Source organism: Bos mutus, chromosome 16, assembly GCF_027580195.1.
Source record: "Bos mutus isolate GX-2022 chromosome 16, NWIPB_WYAK_1.1, whole genome shotgun sequence".
NCBI lineage: Eukaryota > Metazoa > Chordata > Mammalia > Artiodactyla > Bovidae > Bos > Bos mutus.
This window is the reverse complement of record NC_091632.1, coordinates 29,967,239-29,992,646: the sequence shown is the minus strand read 5'-3', so window position 1 is coordinate 29,992,646 and position 25,408 is coordinate 29,967,239. Positions and strand designations below refer to the sequence as shown.

Here is a 25,408-nt window from a genome sequence, read left to right as displayed (position 1 = left end):
TTTAGAATACCTCATCTCCTGATGATCATTTAATCTTTACCTGGTTAGTCAGTGTTGAGTGTGGGAAGAATTTTTAAGAAAAATAATGCTTTAAAAGGCACAACTGCCTTGTAGGGGAAAAAAAAATGAAGTGAAAATGCTTTACCAGCTCCAGCATGGGTCAAACACAGTTTGAAGCTGTTTTAATCTTGAGGATTTATTTAAAGCATTGCATTTTCTGTTTAAATAAGCCTCTTAGTCTTGCTTCTGTTTCCTGGCAGTAAGGTGTTTTAGCCCTTCTGTGTGTGTGAGAGTGTGTGTGTGCGTGTGTGTGTTTTGTGTACGTGTGTTTTGTGTGACTGTGTTTGTAATCCGGAATGCTATGGTAGCTGCAAAACTCTTCTAATCACATTTAAATAGAACAGGGTACTATTTAAGTAATCATATTCATCTAGGTGGAAATACTTTTGAAAGACAAGGAAAAATAGGCACTAGAAATTTCATTCCAAGTCTTGTTTTCTGAAAAACAAGCAAACTAAATAACATAATACTGCTATGGGTAATTAGGACTGAACATTGTATTTGATTAAAGATAAACATTCCCAGTTGATTTCTGATTCTAACAAATATTTCTCATAGTATTGCACTGTCATACTCTAGAAAAAGCAGAGAAGATAATAGCTTAATTAGAAATACTGGCAAAACAACTTCGGGAGGAGCTTTATCTGCCCTCCTCCCTTTTTATTTGCTTAATACTTTCCCCATGGAATTAGCCTACATTATATTTCCTGGTGATTTAGGCAACCTTGTAATGATAATTTGGACAGTTTTCACATTTTTCATCAGGGCACATTGAGGTTCATTTACTGTCTTCAGCTTTACTTAAAAAGACGCTTCTCATAGCTAAGGCACCAATAGTTCATTACTATCTGCTGATTTGGGTAATTAAAAGAAATCTCTAAGCTTAAAAGTAGACAAAGAGAACTTTTATCATGGGAGAATAATAATCAGTTTAGAAATGACAACCTTGTGTTGTTTTCAGAATAACAGTGGAAAACTAAATTCTCTCAAAATCAAGAATTCTGTTTAAAATATTTGTTGCTTTTTTAGTGGGAGAAGAGGAAATGGTTATTAACTGATATTGCAGTCTGTTTCATTTTTATATTTTGGTACTTTTTGTTTTTAACAGAAATACTCAGAGGGGAAAAGGAACCTTTTTTTGTTTTTCACACTTCTTGAGATAATTTTTAATTACACCAAGAATTCGATAAACTCTGAAAAATTAAATGTTGCCATCTATTTATTTTCTGTGAACGTGAAAAAAATAAGCAGTAAGAAAATCTACATCTTCTCCAAGAAGACAAATCTTGATATAAGTAATACTGAAGTAAGAAGATAAACTTAAAAAAAATTCTAATTATCAAGAACATAACATCAATTTTTGTGGTTTTGGGTTTCCTTTTTTTCATTTTTGCTCTAGGATATTTCCAGTTAGGAGACTTTTTTGAAGTTTAAAGAAGATTTCCAAAAACTAAATTTTCCAGCTGCTCTGTTAAGAATGCAGAAGGTGTTTATAGTATATACTTCCTCCGTAGATAAGAGACCTCGCTCAGTTTTCTACTGGGGGTGAATTGCTAGACAAGCCTATGATAGCAGCTGCTTTTTTTTTTCCCCTCCTCTGGATTTTTGACACTCCACCCCCTCAAACTCAGGTGGGTGTGTGCACTGGCACCAAGCTGCAATAGGATTTTCCCCTGGATAGTCTGGTCTGGAGCTGGGACAGCAGCTGCTGCTGTGGAAAGACAGCTGGCAAGATGATGGAAGAAATCTCCATTATGGTAGCCTATGACGCCCATGTTTTCAGCCAGCTGCACGACGAAGACTTCCTCACTAGTCTGGTGGCCATCAGCAAGCCCAGGTCTATGGTAGGTGGGGCCTTGCACATTCCTCTGGGGCTGTTATTTCTTTTCTAATATGATAGTTGTACTCGTGTAGCAGTTGAGGCATAACTTCCTGGGAATTAAAATAGAAGTATTGCTGTTGGCATTGTTACAGCTGCACCAAGGTCTACAGGTTTTCATGGTTTTATTTATAAAACTAAACACTGTTATACCTTAGTAGTACTTTTCAAGTATCCCAGGAGTAAAACTTAGGTTAATGGTTTCTTATGTAGTGAGGTTGAAAGAAGTTTTATAGTGCCAAACATAATATTCTCTCATGTGTTTGCCTTGTATGTACATATATGGTTATTAGGTGAGGGATACCTACATTTACACATATATAATTGAGTATTTCTGAAGTGGAGCATTTTTACCAGTGGGCCATAATAGAGACATTAAGAATTGAGCTATCTAAAAATCAAATAACTTTTGGAGTCTTTACATTATTACTAGGAACTATTATAAGTATAATTTTAGTTAGGATTTAAATTTGTAATTTTTTTTTTTAAACCATTCTCCAAGAGTCTTAGTTTGCATGTCCTGGTGTAATAGAAAAACAAAGTCCTTGCAAATGTTTGTTGTTTCTTCTCTGTAGATGTCATCCTTAGTCATTGATCCATATCTTTTAAACATACTTTCCTGACTGTTGTCATAGTGACCTCTTCTATTCAGTAGTACTCATCATAAGCAACAGAATGAGCAAGTATAATAACGATTATCTTACTAGTTGTTTTTGTTTGTCACTAAGTTGTGTCTGACTCTTGTGACCCCATGGACTATAGCCCGCCAGGCTCCTCTGTCCATAGGATTTCCCATGCAGAAATACTGGAGTGGATTGCCATTTCCTCCTCCAGGGGTCTCCCTACGCAGGGATCGAACCCATGTCTCCTGTGTCTCCTGGTTTGCAGGTGGATTCTTTTACCGTTGAACCACCATCTTTCTAGTATGAAACTATAATTCTCTAAGACATAGGAACCTTAATGCAATGTGGCAATTTCTTCAAAGAATATATTGTAATAAAAAAAAAAAAGGTGGAAGGGGAATTCATAGGTTAATTTTCAAAGACTTAAGGGTAGTATCAGCTTGATGCAGTATACGGACCTTGTTTCGGTGTACTGATGACACCATAATAAAATCTGTAAGGTAATCAGGGAAAATTTGACCACTAATTAGATAGTTAGTAATATTGGGAAATACTCAATTTTGTGTGTGAAGTAATATTTTGATTGTGTTTAAAGTGATTTAGAGGGCTGTATGGAGATAGTTAATGATGATAAACAAGATAAGGTAAGGATAGTTAATGTCTGCAAAGATTCAGAGTGGTCCAATAGAGAGGTTGGTGATGTGGGTAAAACTAAATGAATAGGTGTTGATAATTGAAACAGGAAAGTAGTACATAGGAATTCATTATACTTTCTCCTCTCGTAAATGTTTTATAGCTACAGTTTAAAAGAATCAGCTAGACCAAAAAAGCAAAACAAATACAAAACCATAATATACTTTTTAAAGTGTTCATTAGTAAAGAAATATCCAGCCTATTACATTCTTTTCCTGTTTAATATGCATAATTTCTATTTTTATAATTAAATATATTATATGGAGATTATTGCCAATCCTTAGTTAACCATAAATATGTATATGTACCAAGTCAGGATAGGTTAATTCACAGTTGTAAATAATCTTTAAGCTTCATTTTAGCCATTAATTTAAAAATAATCCATCATGAACACTTATCCAAAAAATTCAGAATTCTGTTTTGCTTTTTTCTAATGGTCCTATCAAGGTCCTTTTAAGGGATCTGACCTGAGTCTTCAAAAATGTGTAGGAATTTTCCAGGCTAAAGGGGAGAAGAACAAAAACAAAGATGTAAAGTAACCCAGTGTAGACAGAAGATTCAGAAGAGGTAGGTAGTGACCAGGTCATGGGCAGCCACATGTGCTCAATAAATTCAAGACATCTGGGGTGTGTGCTTATACACGTACAGAGAGGAAGAGAGAAAATGAATGAATGAGTGAATATTGATGTGCTTACCAGGAAACACTCTTCCATATTCTGCATATTGATATATATTAGGCCTTGATGCAATTCCAGCTCCCCCAAAGGGGATTTAGCCCATGGAAAATCTCAGAGGCATGATAAAGACACAAAATATAGCTCTATACACTGAACGTTTAAATAGTATAAATGTCAGGATGTTAATTACAGAACGTTCTAGAGATTCTTAGTTCTCTTTATTGGGTTTGAAATTTGAAAGAGTTTATTTACTGGTATCATCTTTTGGAGGTGATAGTTTGGTTTTAGTTTGTCTGGGAAAGTTATACTAAAATTGTGGGAAGATAAAATATTTATCATTTGCTTTTGATTCCATATTGAGTTTTCTTCTTTGTCCGAGATGAACCCTTTAAAAAATTGTATGAAAGAGATAAATACTCAGATTTTCCGCAGTATAAAATAAATTGCTTCTCAATGTGATTTATCACAGCACTGTAAAGCAAATTATAGTCTTGCTAACATATAAAATCCCCTGAGTTTAAGTTGACTATTATAAGGGTATTTAGAAACTTTCCTAGTACAGGATTAATTAATATATTTCTGTAATTGGACTTTGTTTCATAATGAGAGTTATCTTGATTTCTTAAATGGTAGTAATGCCGTTAGGTACAGTGGTTTTCATGTGGACACTGAATCTTTTCTTGTTCATAAGTAACTCTGTGGCTTTTGTGACATCTTTGATGGAGACACATAGTGAAAAATACATCTCACGACATTGTACACACAAGACTGAAAGAAAATTTGACTAAACCATACTTACTGTTGCTACATGTGATGTATTCAGTTTTTTTTTTCTACTCTGTTATATATATGGCTGCATCCTGTTGATTTTTTAAAAATGAATGATAATGAAGAAAATGACAGATCCCTTTATATAGGCCCTTTTGATAAAACAGATAAGAAAAAAGGATAAGGAAGTCAAGCATAATCTCGCTTATCATCCAAATCATTCATACATACACAACATAAGGTTATGCAGATCAATACTGTATTTGCTAAGATAAGCTAAACAAAAGCCTAGAACTTGTAAATTACAGCATAAATAAGTTGGTATGTAAGGTGAAAATTCAGTCTAATCAAAATGACTCAGAAGCATTGAGAAAGCTGCCTCATTGGACACAGTATTCTTGCCTTTCCTTAAATCCAACAGCTTACTTTTCCTCTTGTTGTTCATTGGCTGAAATTAACTCTTTCATTTTGAGACAAAATTGTACCCATTTCCTCATCTTCCTCTTACTGCAAGGTGCTCACACAAGGAATAATAACAACCGAAGGAGAGAGACTCTTAAGTTTTCCTCAGTCAGGGCCTTCTGTCTCCTAGTGGAATCACCGGAGTTCCTCTCTCCACGTCCACCATTTCTAATTATCTTTATACCTGACTAGTGTAAATAAAGGAAAAAGATCACATCTGTTACATTTGTTATGCATTCCAGAAGGAAGCTTTAAATATGTATTTAAATTCAGAATGTATGATTTAATGTTTAAACATGAGTAAAAATTACCAATGCATACTCTGTCAAGCTTGAATATTTCAGGTTAAATGTTAACTTATGTTCTGGTGAATTATTTCAACTTTTTAATCTATAACAAAGGGAACGTTGCTTTAGCCAGTATGTAATATTGTAAACATTTTGGGATTACTGCAATATGCTGGGTATGAATAGAATATCCTTTACCCAAAGATCTCATAATAAAGTAAAAGAGACAAGCAAAATCAATATTTATGGGGATGATATTTACTGTTATAGGGTAGAATGAAGTGGAGAATAGTTATTCAGTGGAGGCAGAATTCCAAAGGGGATGGAAGCAATTAACTGAAGCTTTAAGGCCGATAAGGTGTTTGCCAGCGAGTGGAAAGTAGTAGGGTCTTTCTGAGCAGGGTGAAAACAGCTTGTGCAAAGGCCAAGGGATTAACTGTTTCAGAGGCTTTAAGGTTATAAGGTTCCCAGTTCAAGTTTTACATCTGCTGCTTACTGGCAAATTACTTAGTTTCTCTAAGCATCTGAATGAGGGATATAGTAGCATTACATTACTTGGTTATTTCAAGGATTAAATGAAAGCACTTGGCAGTGAAAGCTCTAATCGTCTCCCCTTGTAACTGCCTGAAGAAAGCCTGAAGGCTGAGTATGGTGAGTAGATGAGGCGTCACAGGGATGTGCAAGAAAGCGTTGTTGTTGTTTAGTTGATAAGTTGTGTCCGACTCTTTGTGACCCCGTGGACTATAGCCTGCCAGGTTCCTCTGTCCATGAGTTTTCCCAGGCAAGAATATTGGAATGGGTTACCATTTCCTTCTCCAGGGGATCTTCCTGACTCTTGGATTGAACCCATATCTCCTGCATTGGCAGGGAATTCTTTACCACTGAGCCACTAGGAAGGCCCATGGAAGAAGGCAAGGGGTAGACAAATGTACTAGTTGGGTTGCCCTAGTGAATTGCTTTGTTTGGTAGGGGGTCACTATCAGGATATCAGTCTTACAGAAAACTTGAAGTCTATTGCCATGAAGATGGTATAGAGCAGTGGTCCCCAACCTTTCTGGCACCAGGGACCGGTTTTATGAGACAGGGTGTAGGGGATGGTTTGGGAGTGGTTCAAGTGCATTGCATTTACTGTGTACTTCATTTCTGTTATTATTACATCAGCTCCACCTCAGATCAAGCTTTAGATCCCAGAGGCTGGGGACCCCTGCTGTAGAAGAGCTTAGGTTTGAGCCTCAGGATGGTGAGAAGGCAATGTGGCATTAATTGGAGGGATTTATATGGGTGAGACCATCTGTTGAGTAGATGTATCGATTATTGCAGGAATGGGCAGTAACAGATTGACAGGCGCCACATTGCCCATGGAAAAAAATTTTAAAGGTCATTACAGCAGGTTAAAAGAATTGACAGGAGTCTGGACTTCTTGACATTTTGGCAGCAACAGTGTAAATAAATAAATTCGCTCAGGCACGATGCTCAGTTCCTGTAGTGGATAAGTACAGTAGAATTACTTAGGAGGCAGCACCAGCTGATCTATTCAAGAAGAGTAAATGACTGAGATAAATTGTAAATTACTGTCATGTAAACTTTCCACCTTATAAAATTAAAACTGGAAAGAGTGTTACTATGTCAGTTTGAATAGGAAAGTTGGATATCAAGACATGTAATGGAGAAAAGATGGCCCATTTTGGCTTTATCGTGTTCCACATCTAGAAATTCTAGATCACAGCATCACTGTAAGAGACTTGGTTGTTTGGTGGTTTGTCCATTAACAAAGGCTTTTTACCCAGACTAACACATGTTTATACTCGATTAGCACTGGATATAATATTCTTAACAGACACATACCAACATAGCAGCACTGCGCCAGGTAAAGAAGGGAGGTCTTCAGGGAGCTACAGTTTCTCTGTTGTATAACTGAGAGATGAGGGGGAGCTTTCTGAAATAACTTCCTCCTTACCAGGTTGGCATATAAATTTCATCTCACATGCCAAATTAAAAAGAAAAAACTCAGAGCAATTCCTTGTGCCAGAGATGGAGAAAACAATGAAATTAGTAGTTATTTCTCAGTCTTCATTCTGTATACAAAAATATTGATTAGAATAAAGCCATATTTTTTAATGTTATTATCTGAATACTTTACATTCTGATTGTTATTTCAGTGAACGTATTTTGGTAGTACTTCATCAACTTCAGTTTAGCAAGGAAGCCATTTCCTCCCTCATTTGGTTTATCAGTTTTGATATAAGCTGAGATTCTTACAGTTGCAAGTAATAAAATCTTGAGCTGTCTTAAACAAGAAGCAGAATTTATCATGTGGGCACCAGGGAATATTCCTTTAAACACAAGAGCAGGAGTTCAGCATAGCCAGTAGTGGCAAACATTTTCCATTATCTCTTTCCATCTAATGAGCTTGTCTCTTTGCATCTATTTTATCTCTTTCCCCAAGTTTCATTTCATTCCCTTGACAGAATATAGTCGCCATACAGCATTCAGATTTATAGTTCTGTCATTTGCAGAGTTAAGTTGTTACCCATGAATCACAACTCTACATTCTTCAGAGAGAATCTGAGTGACAGGGGAGGTAACATAGTCTAGAGTTGAGCCCAGGAGCCAGAGTGTCTGGGTCAAACCCCACTTCTTCACCAATTAGCTCATTTACTTGGGGCAGGTTACTTGACCTCTCTGAGTTTCCTTTCTCTCATCTGTGAATTGAAAGTATGTTAGAGGCACCTTATAGGAAGTTAATACATTAAAGCATTTAAGAATACCCAGGACCTAATAGAGGTATATGTGTATGTGAAAGTGAAAGTGAAGTCGCTGAGTCATGTCGACTCTTTGCTACCCCTGGTGGACTGTAGCCCACCAGGTTCCTCTGTCTGTGGGATTTTCCAGGCAAGAATACTGGAGCGGGTTGCCATTTCCTTCTCCAGGGGATCTTCCCAAGCCAGGGATCGAACCCAGGTCTCTCCCGCATTGCGGGCAGATGCTTTAACCTCTGAGCCACCAGGGAAGTATGTGTATGGTGCTGCTGCTAAATCGCTTCAGTCGTGTCCGACTCTGTGCGACCCCAGAGATGGCAGCCCACCAGGCTCCCCCGTCCCTGGGATTCTCCAGACAAGAACACTGGAGTAGGTTGCCATTTCCTTCTCCAATGCATGAAAGTGAAAAAATAAAGTGAAGTCGCTCAGTCGTATCCGACTCCTAGCGACCCCATGGACTGCAGCCCACCAGGCCACTCCATCCATGGGATTTTCCAGGCAAGAGTACTGGAGTCGGGTGCCATTGCCTTCTCCGGAAGTATGTGTATAGATTAATATAATTCCAAACTGATTCTCCTTTACACAGTCTTGAAATAAGAGATTAACATTTAGCAGGACTTTATAAATTCACTTTCTAAAGCTCACTTAGGTTGTTTTGCTATTAAATATGAAATGATTGAACCAGTTGCTATGACAGTCGTTAGAGCTCTTCTGCATTGAATCCTGTTTCAGAAGTTGAGAAGTTATCTTCTATACTTGATTCTGGGAGTGAGGTTGATTTGTGAGTTAACTCAAAATATCTTTTTTGGAGGTGTTTTAGGAGCAACTGACATGAAACATATAATACCTAAAGTTTTTGTTTTGTAAAATCATAGCTTGTCCACAATGACTGAAAAATAATATTCTAGTTTTTTATTTGTTTTAGCACCCATATTTGCATTCAGTTTAATATTTAATAAAAAGTATTCATTGATCTACTCCTGTGTGCTGTGCTGTATTTTTGGCCCTGGGAATCTAGGTGTGACGTAGATAGTAGAAAGACCTATATCAATTGCAAATCTTATATTATTTGGAGAGGTAAGACACAAATATTAGCTAATAATAACACTTGTCAGCCAGTGATAAGTATTATGCAGAGACTTGAAATGGAATAATGTAATTAAATTGTTTAATTGGAGGCTTTATGTTGGGTAATCAGTGAGTGCCTCACTGGTGTCATTTGAGATCTGAATGCCATCCAAGGGAAAATAAGGAAAAAAAGAGTGGCTTAGGCAGAGGAAACCTCTGAGAGAAAGCCCCAAAGTGGTACAGAGCTTGATATGTTAACAAATACTACAGTAGATTATTGCCTACATTCATAATTTTAATTTCAGAGGTTAGTATCAGAGGTTCAGAAAAATATAGATATTTTTCCATCTAAGGTCAAGGACATTTTATTCTGTCCACAATTTCCTAACATAACATTTTTTTAAAAAATTGTTTTTTTAGGCCCCCCTGCACTGCATGTGCCATCTTAGTTCCCTGACGGGATCGAGTCCATGGCCCCTACAGTGGAAATGCGGCATCTTAACCACTGCACTGCCATGGAAGTCCCCACTAACATAACATTTAACTTACATTTTCTGAGACATAAAGGCTTTAGGTAACTTTTCCTTTCCTTATGACTGCCTCGGAGAAATTTGACTGTGCCTGGCAGTTTCTCTCTTCTCCTCCTCTGTTGTTCAGTTGCTCAGTCATGTCCAACTCTTTGTGACCCCATGGATTGCAGCATGCCAGGCTTTTCTGTCCTTCACTATCTCCCAGAGTTTGCTCAAATTCACGTCCATTGAGTCGATGATGCCACCCAACCATCTCATCTTCTGTCGCCCCTGTTCTCCTCCTGCCCTCAATCTTTCCAAGCTTATGGGTCTTTTCCAACGAGCCTGCTCTTAAAAATACTTGTGAAACTTATGTGATTGTTTGACTAGTCTCTTACTAACCCATAACCTCCATGAGAACAGGGCTATGTCTGTTTTTGTTTACCACTATATCTCTAGCTCAGCCTTGTGCCTGGTGCTTTATATGCTCTCTGTACATATTTAATCAATAGTATTGGGGGAAAAAAGAAGCACCGCATATGTGTAATCATGGTCTGCAGTGGATAATGTTTGTAATGATTCAGTTCAGTCGCTCAGTCATGTCCAACTCTTTGTAACCCGTGGACTGCAGGACCAGGCTTCCCTGTCCATCACCAACTCCTGGAGCTTGCCCTAACTCATGTCCATTGAGTCAATGATGCCATCCAACCATCTCGTCCTCTGTCTTCCCCTTCTCCTGCCCTCAATCTTTCCCAGCATCGGGGTCTTTTCCAGTGAATTAGTTCTTTGCATCAGGTAGCCAAAGTATTGGAGCTTCAGCTTCAGCATCAGTCCTTCCAAGGAATATTTAGGACTGATTTCTTTAATGATTGACTGGTTTGATCTCCTTGCAGTCCAAGGGACTCTCAAGATGATTGGATACCTTCATAAATATCTGTACACATAAGATAGCAAAGGTTATTTCAAAATCTTTTTCTCCTTAGACCTTCATACTAAATTTTTATAAAATTTATTGTAGAATTAATTAGTTTAGAGTCTAGTTGAATGGGCTTCCCTGGTAGCTCAGATGGTAAAGAATCTGCCTGCAGTGCAGGAGACCTTGGGTTCAATCCCCAGGTTGGAAAGATCCCCTGGAGAAGGGAACGGCAACCCACTCCAGTATTCTTGCTTGGGGAATTCCATGGACAGAGAAACCTGGCAGGCTACAGTCCATGAGGTGACAAAGAGTCAGACACGATTGAGCGACTTTCACACAAACACTAGTTGAATACTTAAATATTAGTTTTTCACTGTCTAAAAAAATAATGCATCGCTTATTTCTTTAGCTTATTCGGTGGTTCATTGAACATGCATACCTCCTATGGGCAGTGCACTGTGTTAACCTTTACGGTATCTTCAAAGAGATAATAGTCTAATCTGGAAGAGAGCCTTTCCTTGGTGTGCCTGTCACATCGTGTACCTGGGGCCTCACTGAAATGAATATTCTATCTGCTTCCCTGAGTTGGACCTTGCAGGTTGTTTTCATTTCTCTTCACTTGGCACAGAATATCTGCAGTCCGGTGTTGTAATGAATGAATAAAGGAGTTGATGGAAAAGACAGTATGGGAAATAGAGATACTATCGAAAGATGTGAACACTTTTTAGCACTTTGATTTTTAAACTTTTACAGTTTTACCTTTTTAATAAGTAGTATAATCACATGGTTTAAAATTTCAGTATATATAAAATAGAGTCCAGTGAAATTGTTCCTGTTGTCCCAGTGGTGTTCTTTTTCAGAAATATTTTATGCAGATACAGGCAAATTGGTGTGTGTTCCTCCCCTCTCTTTTTACAGAAATTTTGGCATCCCATTCATGTTCTGTACTTTGCTTTTCCATATGTGTTAGAAATTCTTCTATGCCAGTACATCAAGGATTTCTTATGCAGTTGATAGATGCATAGTATTTCACTGTATGGAATTCTGTAATATGTTTAACCAGCTCCCAATGTATGTGTGTTTAGAGTTGTTCCCAGTATTTTGCTACTACAAACTGGTGTGGTAAATAACCTTTTGTATGTCATTTCACAGAAGTGTTAGAATATCCATATATCCAGTTCCTGGGGGTGGAATTGCTGGGTTGAAAAGTATGTGCATTTTGTAATTTTGATACATAAGCCAAATTGCTGTCCTTCAAAGATGTATCGTTTCACCCACCAGCAGTGTATATCTGTGCCCCTTTAAAGGTGAAAACTTTTGATTAACATTCTAAAGAAAAAATGGAAAAATTTCAGGTGGCTATATGGAGAAGAAAGATGTTACAGGTGAAGAGAAGAGCACTTTGAGAAGCACACAGGAGAAATAGCATGTCTGGGAATTTTATCCTGTTTGATCTAGCTAGAATATGAGAATATGAGAGGAAGGCCAGGAAGTGGTAAGAAAATAGGTGTTGGTCATGGAGGGTTTTGTGTGTAATGCTAAGGGATCGATATTTTAGTTCTATAGATGAAGGTTTTGAGTAGGAAAATGATGTACTAAAGTTGATTAATACATATTACAGAAAGAATAGCTGTTTGTATCATTTATTTAAAGAGAAGCATACCAAATAGCTCTATTCCCTAAAGATCTTACAACTTAGTCTTTTTTTTAATCGTTAATGAGTAAAATAATGTTGATTATACATGAAAATTTGGAAAAAAATAAATAAAAAATAAAAGGCAGAAATTACTAATAATTTTACCACTCAGAAATTCTCTCTATCCAGAGAACTTCTGTGGTCCTTAAAACAATGAAAGAGAATCAATATATGTATTAGGTTAGAAAAGACAGTGATCTCCAAAGACAACCACTTGTTAAGAGATTGTGATTTCTCCCAGAAAGGAAGAAAAGAAAAAGGGATAATTTACAGCAGAGTTGTTAATGTAAGCGTATAAAGTGAAGGCCTTATCTTAAACATACAGGTGCCTATTAGAGACAAAGAACCATTTTTGTTTTCTTTAAGGACCTTTGTTGTTTTTCAGTCACTCAGTCGTTTCTGACTCTCTGCGACCCCGTGGACTGCAGCATGCCAGGCTTCCCTGTCCTTCACTCTCCCAGAGCTTGTTCAAACTTATATCCATTGAGAAGGTGGTGCCATCCAACCATCTCATCCTCTGTCGTCCCCTTTTCCTCCTACCTTCAATCTTTCCCAGCATCAGGGTCTTTTCTAGTGAGTTGGCTCTTCACATCAGGTGATCAAAGTATTGGAGCTGCAGCATCAGTCCTTCCAATGAATATTCAGGACTGATTTCTTTTATGATTGACTGGTTTGATCTCCTTGCAGTCCAAGGGACTCTCAAGAGTCTTCTCCAACACCTTACTACAAACCTTTAAGTAGATCCTGATTGCATGTACTGTTTGTCCTGTTTATGACATTTCATTGGCAGGTACTTCTCTAATTAGGATCTCAGCAATTATCAGCCATGCAAAATGTCTGCTAAGTTTCAGAAAGCTGGAGTGCACTGTTCATACTCAGGAGATCTCTTATGGAATAATCCTAGTAGTTTTAGTAACCAGGTCTTCGTTTTGTAGGGTCCATTGAAACAGTTTGTGGGAGATCCTTTCCAGGCTGTTCTTTGAAAACAGGATTTGAGAACATCATCTCCGAGTCACTGTTGTTCTCTTTAAATGCATGTGTCCTGCCAGTGCGTGCTTCACAAGTACATTAAAGTACCTTCAAATAATTTTCCCCTCCTTGATTAGATCCTAAGAATTATGAGGGGAAGAGGAGGAAGGTCCTAGGTACATTTACTGAACTATCTGTTGGAGAACTCCAAACTGGTAGATTGTGACAATAATTTTGGTGTTTTGGGATTCAACATATCCCAAGATAGTGGTAAAACTCATGCAGTATGTGATAAATGCTGCAATCAGCAAAATTGCTTAATTGTTAAAAGGTGACTTTTGGTTAGAAGCCCAAAAGCTCTGAAGTACCCTCTAACCTAACAGTCACACTTGCATTAATTTGACTTCTTCATGTGAAATGATCATTTTTATTGCTCCTGCCTAAAAGGTGCAAATTGCTTTCTCTCTTGGGTGTAGGCTGTTGAGCTTTCTTCTTATTAAAGAGACAGGAAATATATCTTCTGTTTAAAGGATTAATGTCATCTGTAAATGTGTACTCTAATTTGTCATTGACTTGAACTCTTCAAAGAAGATATGAAAAACAAGGGATAGCTTAGCACTCAAGACTCTTGCTCTTGGATGAAATGTTTTCAAGGACCAGCCTTTCCAATGATGGAAGGGTGCAGAGAGGATATGAGAGAAGACTGGAGAACATCAGAATATATTTTGTCTCTAACCAAGATGGCCATGACAGAGTTGGCTGGACTCACGAGTTCCTTTTTCTCCTACACTTTCTTCAGGAAGTGAGTACTCTTTATAATCATTGATGGAAATGGAACTTAGCACACTGCATTTGATGCAAGAAGGTTGAGACTGGACCCAGGGGAGAAAAGAGATCATTTGTTAACAGAAACTTGCCAAGACACAAGGAGTTTTTTAAAACCCTACCAGGTCAAAACATGGTAGATATTCTACAAAATTAGGCAAATAAATAATTGGAATAACTGAGCGAAAACTATTCATTTCTGTTAATTAGAAATAAGAGAAACTGTCCTATGAACTTTCCAGAATTAAGAACACTGAAAATATTTAAAGGGTATACAAATTTGAAGTGATATTGATATCCTACAGTAAATTACCACGCCTCCCCTAAGCAATCTTCAAGGGGAAAACAGAAATAAGAACTACGTAAAATAAAGGTACTAATTCCATCTGGAGTGAAATGAAGGCATTCAGCCTACTCAAGCTTTCAAACTATATAGAAGTTTTTTTATATGTTGAACATGATATAAAATGACTATGAATTCATGCTGAACAATTTCACTCACCAGTGACCTATTTAGACCAAACCCATAGGATTCAGCTTGCTTCTGGCTGCAGGAGCCAGGGCCCAGCTGTGCAGAATAAGTGTGACATTTGACAGGGTGACCACAGCACTGCTGACGTTGGACTGATCCACCTTTTTCTAAGCACCTCTATAGCCCAGCTGCTTGCATAGATCCTCGGTCTTCCCCAGCTTTAGAGAATTTTTCATAGGACAGTAAGGTACGTATCTTCAGTACCCCTACAAGGGGAAGGAATTAATTTCCTTTCTTGACTATGCACTGATTTCATGTTAGGAGACTTAGAGTAAGAATAGAAAATTAGTAGACTCACAAATTAAGATGAAAGGGATTGACATAATAAGGAACGTAAGGCTCAGGGTCCACAAGTTCTATAGTATTATAACAAGTTCTATAGTATTATATTTCATCTTCTTTTATTATCTATTTATTTTTAATTGAAGGATAATTGCTTTACAGAGTTTTGTTTTCTGTCAAACCTCAATATGAATCAGCCATAGGTATACATATATCCTGAGTTTCATCTTAATAGTGATAAAATGATTCAATAAAAAGAATCACATTATTTTAAAACTTTATTTAATTCAATTAACTCATTATTTTTTTTAAATCATTTAACCTTCACAACAAAACTGTAGGCTTATTTTACAGATGGTCAAGCTGAAGCAGGGGTTCAGAAGATAACTCAAGGATACACTGCAGGAAAGTAGCAAAGTCAGAATTTGAACACAGGCTCCCTTGCTCTGGGACAGTGTTCTTAATTATTATTGAAAATGCATGGCATTAAAAAAAAAAAGATAAAATGTTTTATTTGCATTCAAAACAAAATACATGGCATTATGCTTTTTTCTCACTCATTAGTTATTATACTATAAGTATAATACTATACTTATAATTATTATATGTTATTGTATAATCTTGAGATTATATATCCCTTTGATTATCAGAATCCTGAACTTTTCTACACCCAAACAGTTTCTAAGGAAGATGGTAAGTTAGACGTTAAATCTATAATTAGAGTTTCTTTAATTTCTTGAAGGTGAATGATTGCTCTAACAGTGATCAGCCCTGTTGTTATTTACTATCTTTCGGGTAATGTGGATATTAAGGTAAACATGCTTACTTAAATTCTAAAAGCTCCATGTTTGACTCTGAGTTCTATACATGCAAAGGTTCTTCCTGTAGCAAGCATGCTTACAATGAATAAGTAAAGCAGTTAATAGTTTTGTCTGTTTTGAATTTCCCTAACTGTGGAAAAAGCATATGCTAACAAGAAAGTTATTGTTTGAATGTGGAACTGCTGCCGTCTTACTTGAATCTCACTTTTCAGTCTATTTATTCAAATACATCTGTGAACTTATTGTTGTAATGGGAAAAAAAAAAAAACAAAACTTTGATAGTCCAGAAACTGGCACTTGAGAAGAAGATTGGACAGGTACAAAGATGGCTTATACTAAAAATTATCTTAAATGAAGGATGCTTAATTATACAAAGGCAGCCAAAAATATCAAATGTATAGAGGGCCCAGCGTGGATAGCTAGTCTTTTGGTTGACAGACTCAGGACCCAGAAAAGTCTAGCTGAAACAGTGTGTCCATGAAGCATAGTAGGGCAAAGAGTAATATGTGGGATTCAAATCCAGAAGAATTGTGTGTAGTATAGCATGTTAATAGCATTTTATAGATATCTTTAGTTATTAAAAGCTAACTTAAGTCTTAGTATTAATAAAATTAAATTTTTATTAACTATGTCCTTTGCACCCAGTAATACTAGTGGAGTTAGTGCTAAGCTTACAGAAGAGAGCCAGGTAAAACGGGGTTCCTACCTCCATGGGATTTACAGTCTAATAGGCAAAATAGATGTTAAACAGTTATCAAAAAACGTTATGAATTTTATGAAGAGAGGGGAAGACCTGAGTCCTAAGGGAATTTTTAGGGAGATCTAGTCCAAATCAGAGGGACTAGGCTCTGCGGGAACACAGAGGGAGAAGTGATCTAAGTTGGGTATCAGGGACCTGAGGGACAAGGAGGTTTTAACCATCTGAAGAGAATGAGGGGAAGGGGTCTGGTGTTCCAGCAAGAGCAGCAAGTGTATCCTAAGTTTCAGGAGTGAGCAGGAAAACTTAAAGAAACGGAGCAGAGAGTGCTGGGTGAGGGAAGCAAAGATTGGCTCAAAGTTAGTCTAGAGAAGAGAGCGGCCTTTAATAGCCATGTTAAGGAAACTGGACTTCATGTGCAGGGCGATGGAATGCTGTTTCAAGGTTTTAAGCAGGGAAGATCTCAATTTTATGGCACTTGTCAGAAACACTAAGCTAATGATTTAAACGTGGCAATGCATTTGACCTTTCTGCTTCTGAATTTTCTCATCTTTAGAGTGAGAGTCTTGGGTTAACCATTTCAGATCAAAGATCTCTAATGTGCATGTAAATCTTCTGAAAAGTATCATGTCTAGGAAGAAGTAACACAGTATTTTTCGTCTGTTCTGCTCTGATTCTATTTTTCTTCCTTTCAGATTTAAATATAAGTTTTGCTATGGAGCATATTTTAGTATTTTAGAGTACAGAAAGTACTCTAATGATTCCTCTGATGTGGTTGTTTTTTTTCCCTAAAATAGAATTTTGTCATCAGAAAGGTAATATAGATGTATTATGGAAAAAATTTTTAAATGTGGAAAATAATGAGAAGGAAATAATAGTGATGGATACCGTGATACTAAAAATACTTGGAATATAGCTAGAATGAAGGGTGCAGGCTGGTATTGTCGTCGTTGTTCAGTTATCCTGCCACGTCCAACTCTTTGCAACCGCATGGACTACAGCACGCCAGGCCTCCCTGAACCTCACCATCTCCTGGATAGGCTGGTTTGAAATCTTATCAAAAGGGAAATTCCGCTGCTGGGATAGCAGAACATTGGAGGTCCAATAATAGTCTTCAGGTTTCTGAAGGACTATTGTGTGGAAGTTGGAATAAAAGGCAGAATCATGGTTAATGAGTATAGGCTGCTAGAGATCCAGATTTCAACTCAGAAATGGGAAAAACAAAACTAACTATTAGAACTTTCACCAGAAGGTTAGTAAGTTCTTCTGAATGCCTGTAAGTGTTACAGTAAAGTGCTATGTGTGTTTAAACAGTATATAGTCACTTAGGGATAATACTGAGGACATCCCAGCATCAGCTAGGAAGTTAAACTATATGAACTTTGACTCCACAATCAAGGCTTTTATTTTCGAATCTTAATTCATTACATATTTTGAGGAACACATAACTGACTTGAATAATTTAATACTTGTTAAAGGAAGAAAAGTAATTTAAGCTACTAGGTGTCTTGACTTTCAAGAGATGCTGGAAGTTTTAAAGTAATTTTTAGGTATGTCATTTTTTGGTATACAGTTCAGTGGCATTGGTTATATTCATCACTGTTTATCTCCAAAGCAGTTTCACCCACCTCCCCCCACAACCCTGATTACAGAAACTCTGTCCAGTAAGCAGTTCTTCCCTATTGCCCTACTTTCTTCTAACCCCTCGTCACCTCTCATCTACTTTGTGAAATGCTTATTCTAGGTATTTCATACAAGTGGAATCATAGAATGTTTGTCGTCATGTCTGGCTTATTTTACTTACTGTAATGTTTTTGTGGTTCATCCACGTGGTATCATATTAGAACTTCATTCCTTTTTATAACTGAAGACAGCTTGTTACATGTGTATACTATACGAGCACATTCTGTTTCTCTGTTCATCTGTTGTTGGGCATGTGGATTGTTCCCTTATTTTGGCTGTTGTGAATAATGCTACAGTGAACACGGGTGTACAATTATCTGTTTGAGTCTTTGTTTTTGATTCTTTTCAGTATATACCTAGGGGTGGAATTGGGTCAGTTGGTAAAGAATCCTCCTGAAATGCAGGAGGCCCTGGTTCAATTCCTGGATTGAGAAGATCTGTTGGAAAAGGGATAGGCTACCCACTCCAGTATTCTTGGGCTTCCCTTGTGGCTCAGCTAGTAAAGAATCCACCTGCAATGCAGGAGACCTGGGTTCCATCCCTGGGTTGGGAAGATCCTCTGGAGAAGGGAAAGACTACCCACTCAAGAATTCCATGGGCATCCATGGGGTCACCAAGAGTTGGACATGATTGAGCAACTTTCATTTTCACTTTCACTTTCAAGTTAAATATAGAATTATCCTACGAGGAATCACCACAGTGCTTTCCATGGGGGCTGGACGACTTTGCATTCCCACTGGCAGTGTAGGAAAGTTCTAATCTCTCTACTGCCTCACTAACATTCTTAACACTTTTCTGACTTTTTATTTTTGTTTTTTATTCTAGCCATCCTCATGGATATGAAGTGGCTATCTCGTTGTGGTTCTAATTTGCATTTCCTTATGATGACTAATGATGTTGAGCATTTTTCATTTGTGCTTATTAGCCATTTATGTATCTGGAGAAATGTCTACTCATCTCCTTTGCCCATTTTTAACTGCATCAGTTCAGTTCAGTTGCGCAGTCTTGTCCAACTCTTTGTGACCCCAGGGACTGCAGCACGCCCGGCCTCCTTGTCCATCACCAACTCCCATAGTTTACCCAAACTCCATGTCCATTGAGAAGGTGATGCCATCCAACCATCTCATCCTCTCTCATCCTCTTCTCCTCCTGCCCTCAATCTTTCGCAGCATCAGGGTCTTTTCAAATGAGTCAGCTCTTCACATCAGGTAGCCAAAGTATTGGAGTTTCAGCTTCAGCATTAGTCCTTCCAATGAACACCCAGGACTGATCTCCTTTAGGATGGACTGGCTGGATCTCCTTGCAGTCCAAGGGACTCGCAAAAGTCTTCTCCAACACCATAGTTCAAAAGCATCAATTCTTCAGTGCTCAGCTTTCTTCACAGTCCAACTCTCACATCCATACATGACCACTGGAAAAACCATAACCTTGACTCGATGGACCTTTGTTGACAAGTAAAGTCTCTGCTTTTTAATATGCTGTCTAGGTTGGTCATAATTTTCCTTCCACGGAGTAAGCGTCTTTTAATTTCATGGCTGCAATCACCAACTGCAGTGATTTTGGAGCCCCCCAAATTAATAACTGCATTATTTGGTGGAATTGTAAGAGTTCTTTATATATACTGGATATTAAACCCTTATTAGATATATGTTTCACAAATATTTTCTCTCATTCTGTAGATTGTCTTTTGACTTTCTTGATGTTCTTTGCATAAAAATTTTAATGTTGATGAAGTCCAACTTACTTTTTTTGGTTTGTGTCAAAGATATTTTTAGTTAGTTAGTTCAGTCACTCAGTCGTGTCTGACTCTTTTCGACCCCATGAATTGCAGCACGCCAGGCCTCCCTGTCCATCACCAACTCCTGGAGTTCACTGAGACTCACGTCCATCGAGTCAGTGATGCCATCCAGCCATCTCATCCTCTGTCGTCCCCTTCTCCTCCTGCCCCCAGTCCCTCCCAGCATCAGAGTCTTTTCCAATGAGTCAACTCTTCGCATGAGGTGGCCAAAGTACTGGAGTTTCAGCTTTAGCATCATTCCTTCCAAAGAAATCCCAGGGCTGATCTCCTTCAGAATGGACTGGTTGGATCTCCTTGAAGTCCAAGGGACTCTCAAGAGTCTTCTCCAACACCACAGTTCAAAAGCATCAATTCTTCAGCGCTCAGCCTTCTTCACAGTCCAACTCTCACATCCACACATGACCACTGGAAAAACCATAGCCTTGACTAGACGAACCTTTGTTGGCAAAGTAATGTCTCTGCTTTTGAATATGCTATCTAGGTTGGTCATAACTTTGCTTCCAAGGAGTAAGCGTCTTTTAATTTCATGGCTGCAGTCACCATCTGCAGTGATTTTGGAGCCCCAAAAAATAAAGTCTTACACTGTTTCCCCATCTATTTCCCATGAAGTGATGGGACCGGATGCCATGATCTTCATTTTCTGAATGTTGAGCTTTAAGCCAACTTTTTCACTCTCCCCTTCACTTTCATCAAGAGGCTTTTTATTTCCTCTTCACTTTCCACCATAAGGGTCATGTCATCTGCATATCTGAGGTTATTGATATTTCTCCCGGCAATCTTGATTCCAGCTTGTGTTTCTTCCAGTCCAGCATTTCTCATGATGTACTCTGCATATAAGTTAAATAAGCAGGGTGATAATATACAGGCTTGACGGACTCCTTTTCCTATTTGGAACCAGTCTGTTGTTCCATGTCCAGTTCTAACTGTTGCTTCCTGACCTGCATACAGATTTCTCAAGAGGCAGATCAGGTGGTCTGGTATTCCCATCTTTTGAAGAATTGTCCACAGTTTATTGTGATCCACACAGTTAAAGGCTTTGGCATAGTCAATAAAGCAGAAATAGATGCTTTTCTGGAACTCTCTTGCTTTTTCCATGATCCAGCGAACGTTGGCAATTTGATCTCTGGTTCCTCTGCCTTTTCTAAAACCAGGTTGAGCATTCTTTGGCATTGCCTTTCTTTGGGATTGGAATGAAAACGGACCTTTTCCAGTCCTGTGGCCACTGCTGAGTTTTCCAAATTTGCTGGCATATTTTTGCTTGACATAAAACATCATAAAATTCATAAGAACGCCTGTTTAAGAGAGTGTTTATGTAGTTTAATAGGAGTGCAGACTGTTCAGTTGAATACTTGCAGAATAGCGCATGTAGATATACGTGGTTGTTGCTCAGTCGTATCCAATTCTTTGTGACCCCATGGACTGTAACCCACCAGACTCCTCTGTCCATGGAATTTTCCAGGCAAGAATACTGGAGTGGATTGCCATTTCCTACTCCAAGGGATCTTCCTGACCCAGGGATTGAACTTGCATCTCCTGTGTCTCCTGCATTGCAAGCAGATTCTTTACCCACTGAGTCATGCAGAATACCATGGTAGCTAAATTGAATGAAAATTTGTAGGAGTTATTTTGTTTCCTTCTCTAAGCTTTATCTTTCTGTGAAAAGATTTCAATTTACTTATGAAAGATGTTTTGAAATTTTTAACTTAATGCTTACAGAATCTGAGAATGTGCTTGTAAGACTAGCAGTAAATTTTGTGAGCATATTATCTGCTTAGTAATGACATCATCTGTCTTATTAGATTTCAAGATGTTGAAAATAGCTCATTCAAATACTCCTATTATGTGATTGAATGATTACTTATTGTTATAAAGATCAAAGCTCCTTTGTTACTCCTATGATTCTTTACAACTGCTGAATATAGAGACACATGATTAAACAGAAAGATCCTTATTAGGCTATGCTTGCCTTGATGGTGTAGAAAGGAGATAGAGCTGACTCTGGAGATAGTGATTTTTAAACTCCTCCAGAACTAGGATGGGTTTTAGTCCAGATATCCCAGTTTTCTCCCTGGAGCTTCTGTGTTACTGCTAACTAGACTCAGAATAATACAACAAGCCCTGGTCAGTTAGGGAATGTCGTCTTATTGCTCTGTTTCTGGAATTGTTATTCACAGTGGCTCCTACCCTTGGCAGACCTGATTTTGTTTTGTAGTCAAATGAGTTGAATAGATAAGATTTGACTTTTACTTCTGAACATTTAAAGTCCAAATTGAGCTGAGTAATATGCATTTATGTTTTCGCAAACTCACTGTTTGATAAAATAAAAACATAAAAAATTGATCGATGGCATTGTCCATGGCTGGCAGGTGTTAATGACATACAAGCCATATGTTCCATATCCACACGAGACAGATGATTGTGTTCTGTTCTATAGATTTTACTGCTTTTCTCTGCCAGTGGAAGTGGTTTAGTTGCTCAGTCGTGTCCGACCCCATGGACTGTAGCCCGCCAGGCTCTTCTGTCCATTGGATTTTCCAGGCAAGAATACTGGAGTGGGTTGCCATTTCCTTCTCCAGGGGATCTTCCTGATTCGGGGATCAAACCCAGGTTTCCTGCACTGCAGGCAGGTTTTTTACCAACTGAGTTACCAGGGGAGCACTTTTCTCTGCCAATAGCCTCTCAAATTTTTCTCACAAAAGTGGGCCAGGTAAGAGAATATGAACATACTAGCTCACATCCATTATCATGGAAAAGTAGCCCAAAGGATTGGATACTTGTTTTATCCTTATACAAGCTAGAGCTGTGCATTTTTAAGTATCAAGGGTGTGTACCATGCCTTATTACAGGAAATACGTGAAAGCCAAATATGTGGTCTTTGATCTCAAGAATTTTCAGTGTCTTCAGAAAAGAACACACCCACATCTAGAAATGTCTTAAAAGAAAAGTGTAGATAAGTATAGATGAGTTGGACACAAACTGAATCTGTTTTTGACAGTGCCAGCTGTGTCTAATCAGATAAGTTTATTATGGAAATATGTATCAGTCTAAAAGATAAGTCATGTCAGGTAGTTGAAATTAACTGTGAATTCATTCTCTTCTAGATTTTCAAGAAAGAAATCCTTTAACAGTAAGATTTATCTCAGATGTTTATAGCCTGTATGTTTTCAAGTTTTTTAACCTAGAAAACAGTGAAAATTAATATGTGCCGTTCTAATGGCAGCAACTCCTTACTGCTGTCATTTGCATTGTTATCTGGTATACCCAGTAAACAGCACAATAATTGAAAGTTTAATTTATGAACTCTTAGGTCTCTGTTGTGTATGACACAGATTCTGCCTTGCCTCTAAGTAGAGGTGTCCACTCATAGTCCACTTTGCATGCTTATTTATCAGGGCCACGTGATGAAGTCATACAACTATAGGGATTTTGATTGTTTCCCCCACAGGTTTTGACATGCTCGTCATTGCCATGTGAGTAAGATAGGAACAGTAAACATTGTGTTTCTAGAAATAAAAGGTTTGTCCCTGTGGAATGTCAGAACAGGCAGCTTCTGTCTTGCCTGAAGAACATAGCTATTTTTGTGTTATAATCTTCCTGATAATGTAAATATGTTTACCAAACTCTCACCTTGTGAAAATTCTACAAAGCTTATTAACTTCTGTAGGGTTAATACCTGCCTCTCACTTTCAGCTCTCTCCTAGTTGATTACCTGTCAGCATTCTAAGTCAGGTGGCAGGAAAGAAAATACCTAGCTTCTTTCTATGAATGAGCTGTCTGCAAAAGGTTTCTTTTTGTAATATTTATCTTAAAGTTTTATTGGAGAACTACAGGGGAAATGGCACCCCACTCCAGTACTCTTGCCTGGAAAATCCCATGGACAGAGGAGCCTGGTAGGCTGCAGTCCTTGGGTCGCTAAGAGTCAGACATGACTGAGCGACTTCACTTTCACTTTTCACTTTCATGCATTGGAGAAGGAAATGGCAACCCACTCCAGTGTTCTTGCCTGGGGAATCCTGGGGACCGGGGAGCCTGGTGGGCTACTGTCTATGGGGTTGCACAGAGTCGGACACGACTGAAGCGACTTAGCAGCAGCAGCAGCAGCAGCACAGGGGAAAAAAAAGACAGATTTTTCTTTGGTCCTATTTAAATGCCAGTGATTATATGAAATGAAAGACTACTGATTCCTTGTTTTAGAAAATAAACGTTGACACCTAAAAGATAGAAGCAAGTTAGAAAGCTTTCATGACTTTCTGGAATGTTCTTTCAACACATATCCTTCCTATATATACTAGTGTCCAGGATAGATTTCCCACCATATTTATCTACAGTTGGAAACAGAATTCGTTGCATACATTTTTCTGTAATTAGATAAGAATGTTCTTATTGCTGATCTGCAAACAGTTCATAAAGATAGCTGTTGCCTAAGATACTTCACAGTTAACAAATGTTGAGTGGTGAACTTTATTCTTCATTTTCTAAAATGTAATGGTAGTATCCTAAAAATCCAGTGATTTTCTCACATACAGTCCATGATTGTGAGATCCAAGGCTAGAAGGACGTAGGTAGGTCTGCCATCCTCACAAGCTACTTCCATCTCTTGAGTCTAAGGAGTTGTTAGAGCCTTTGCCATCTCATGGCCAATAGGAGAAAGGAAAGCTACCAGGGCTTCCCTGGTAGCTCACCTGGTAAAGAATCCACCTGCAATGCAGGAGTCCCTGGTTCAGTTCTTGGGTCAGAAAGATGCCCTGGAGACTGGATAGGCTACCCACTCCAGTATTGGTGGGCTTCTCTGGTGGCTCAGTCAGTAAAGAATCCACCTGCAATATGGGAGAGCTGGGTTTGAGACCTGGGTTGGGAAGATCCCCTGGAGAAAGGAGAAAGGAAGGGGAGGACAAACCCCTTCCCTTTTAAGAGCAGTAGTACCAAACGGAGTACATAACCTTTGCTTACAGTCAGAGTTAGTCACATGGCCTCCCAAGTTGTGGGAAAGGCTGGGAAAGATAATCGTTTTCTTTTTCTTGGCTTGCTCTCTCTCTTAGAAAAAAATTTTTATCTTATATTGAAGTATAGTTGATTTACAATGTTGTATTAGTTTCATGTGTACAGCAAAGTGACTCAGTTATGCATATGCATGTATCTTTTATATATAGAAAAAATAATCAACAAGGACCTACTGTATAGCACAGGGAACTCTACTCAGTATTCTGTAATAATCTATATGGGAAAAGAATCTGAAAAAGACAATCTGTAGACGGGAGCCCAGTTGAAACTCAGGAAGGGTAATTATTTATAGGCTTATGCATCTGTCACCTCATCAAGTTTTAGAATATTCTTGTCACCCCAAAATTACCCTCATCATCATTTGCAGTCAATCCCTATCTCATCCCCAGACATGGTAATTTGG

The 25,408-nt window shown here is 38.1% G+C and overlaps 1 protein-coding gene across 7 annotated transcripts in view; it reads left to right on the top strand.

Annotated features, from left to right (window-relative positions):
- The window catches only part of RABGAP1L (RAB GTPase activating protein 1 like), a 737,668-nt gene that overhangs the window by 645,981 nt on the left and 66,279 nt on the right, over positions 1-25,408 (top strand). For 2 of the 7 annotated variants that reach the window (XM_070384900.1, XM_070384899.1), the window contains exon 2: positions 1,692-1,904. The exons of 3 other annotated variants lie outside the window; for them this stretch is intronic. In XM_070384900.1, coding sequence (XP_070241001.1) covers positions 1,794-1,904 — 111 coding nt within the window. In that variant the 5' untranslated portion in view covers positions 1,692-1,793. Of the gene's footprint in view, positions 1-1,168; positions 1,905-25,408 lie in introns of all 7 variants that reach the window. 2 more of the 7 variants (XM_070384898.1, XM_070384901.1) reach the window with 1 other exon arrangement.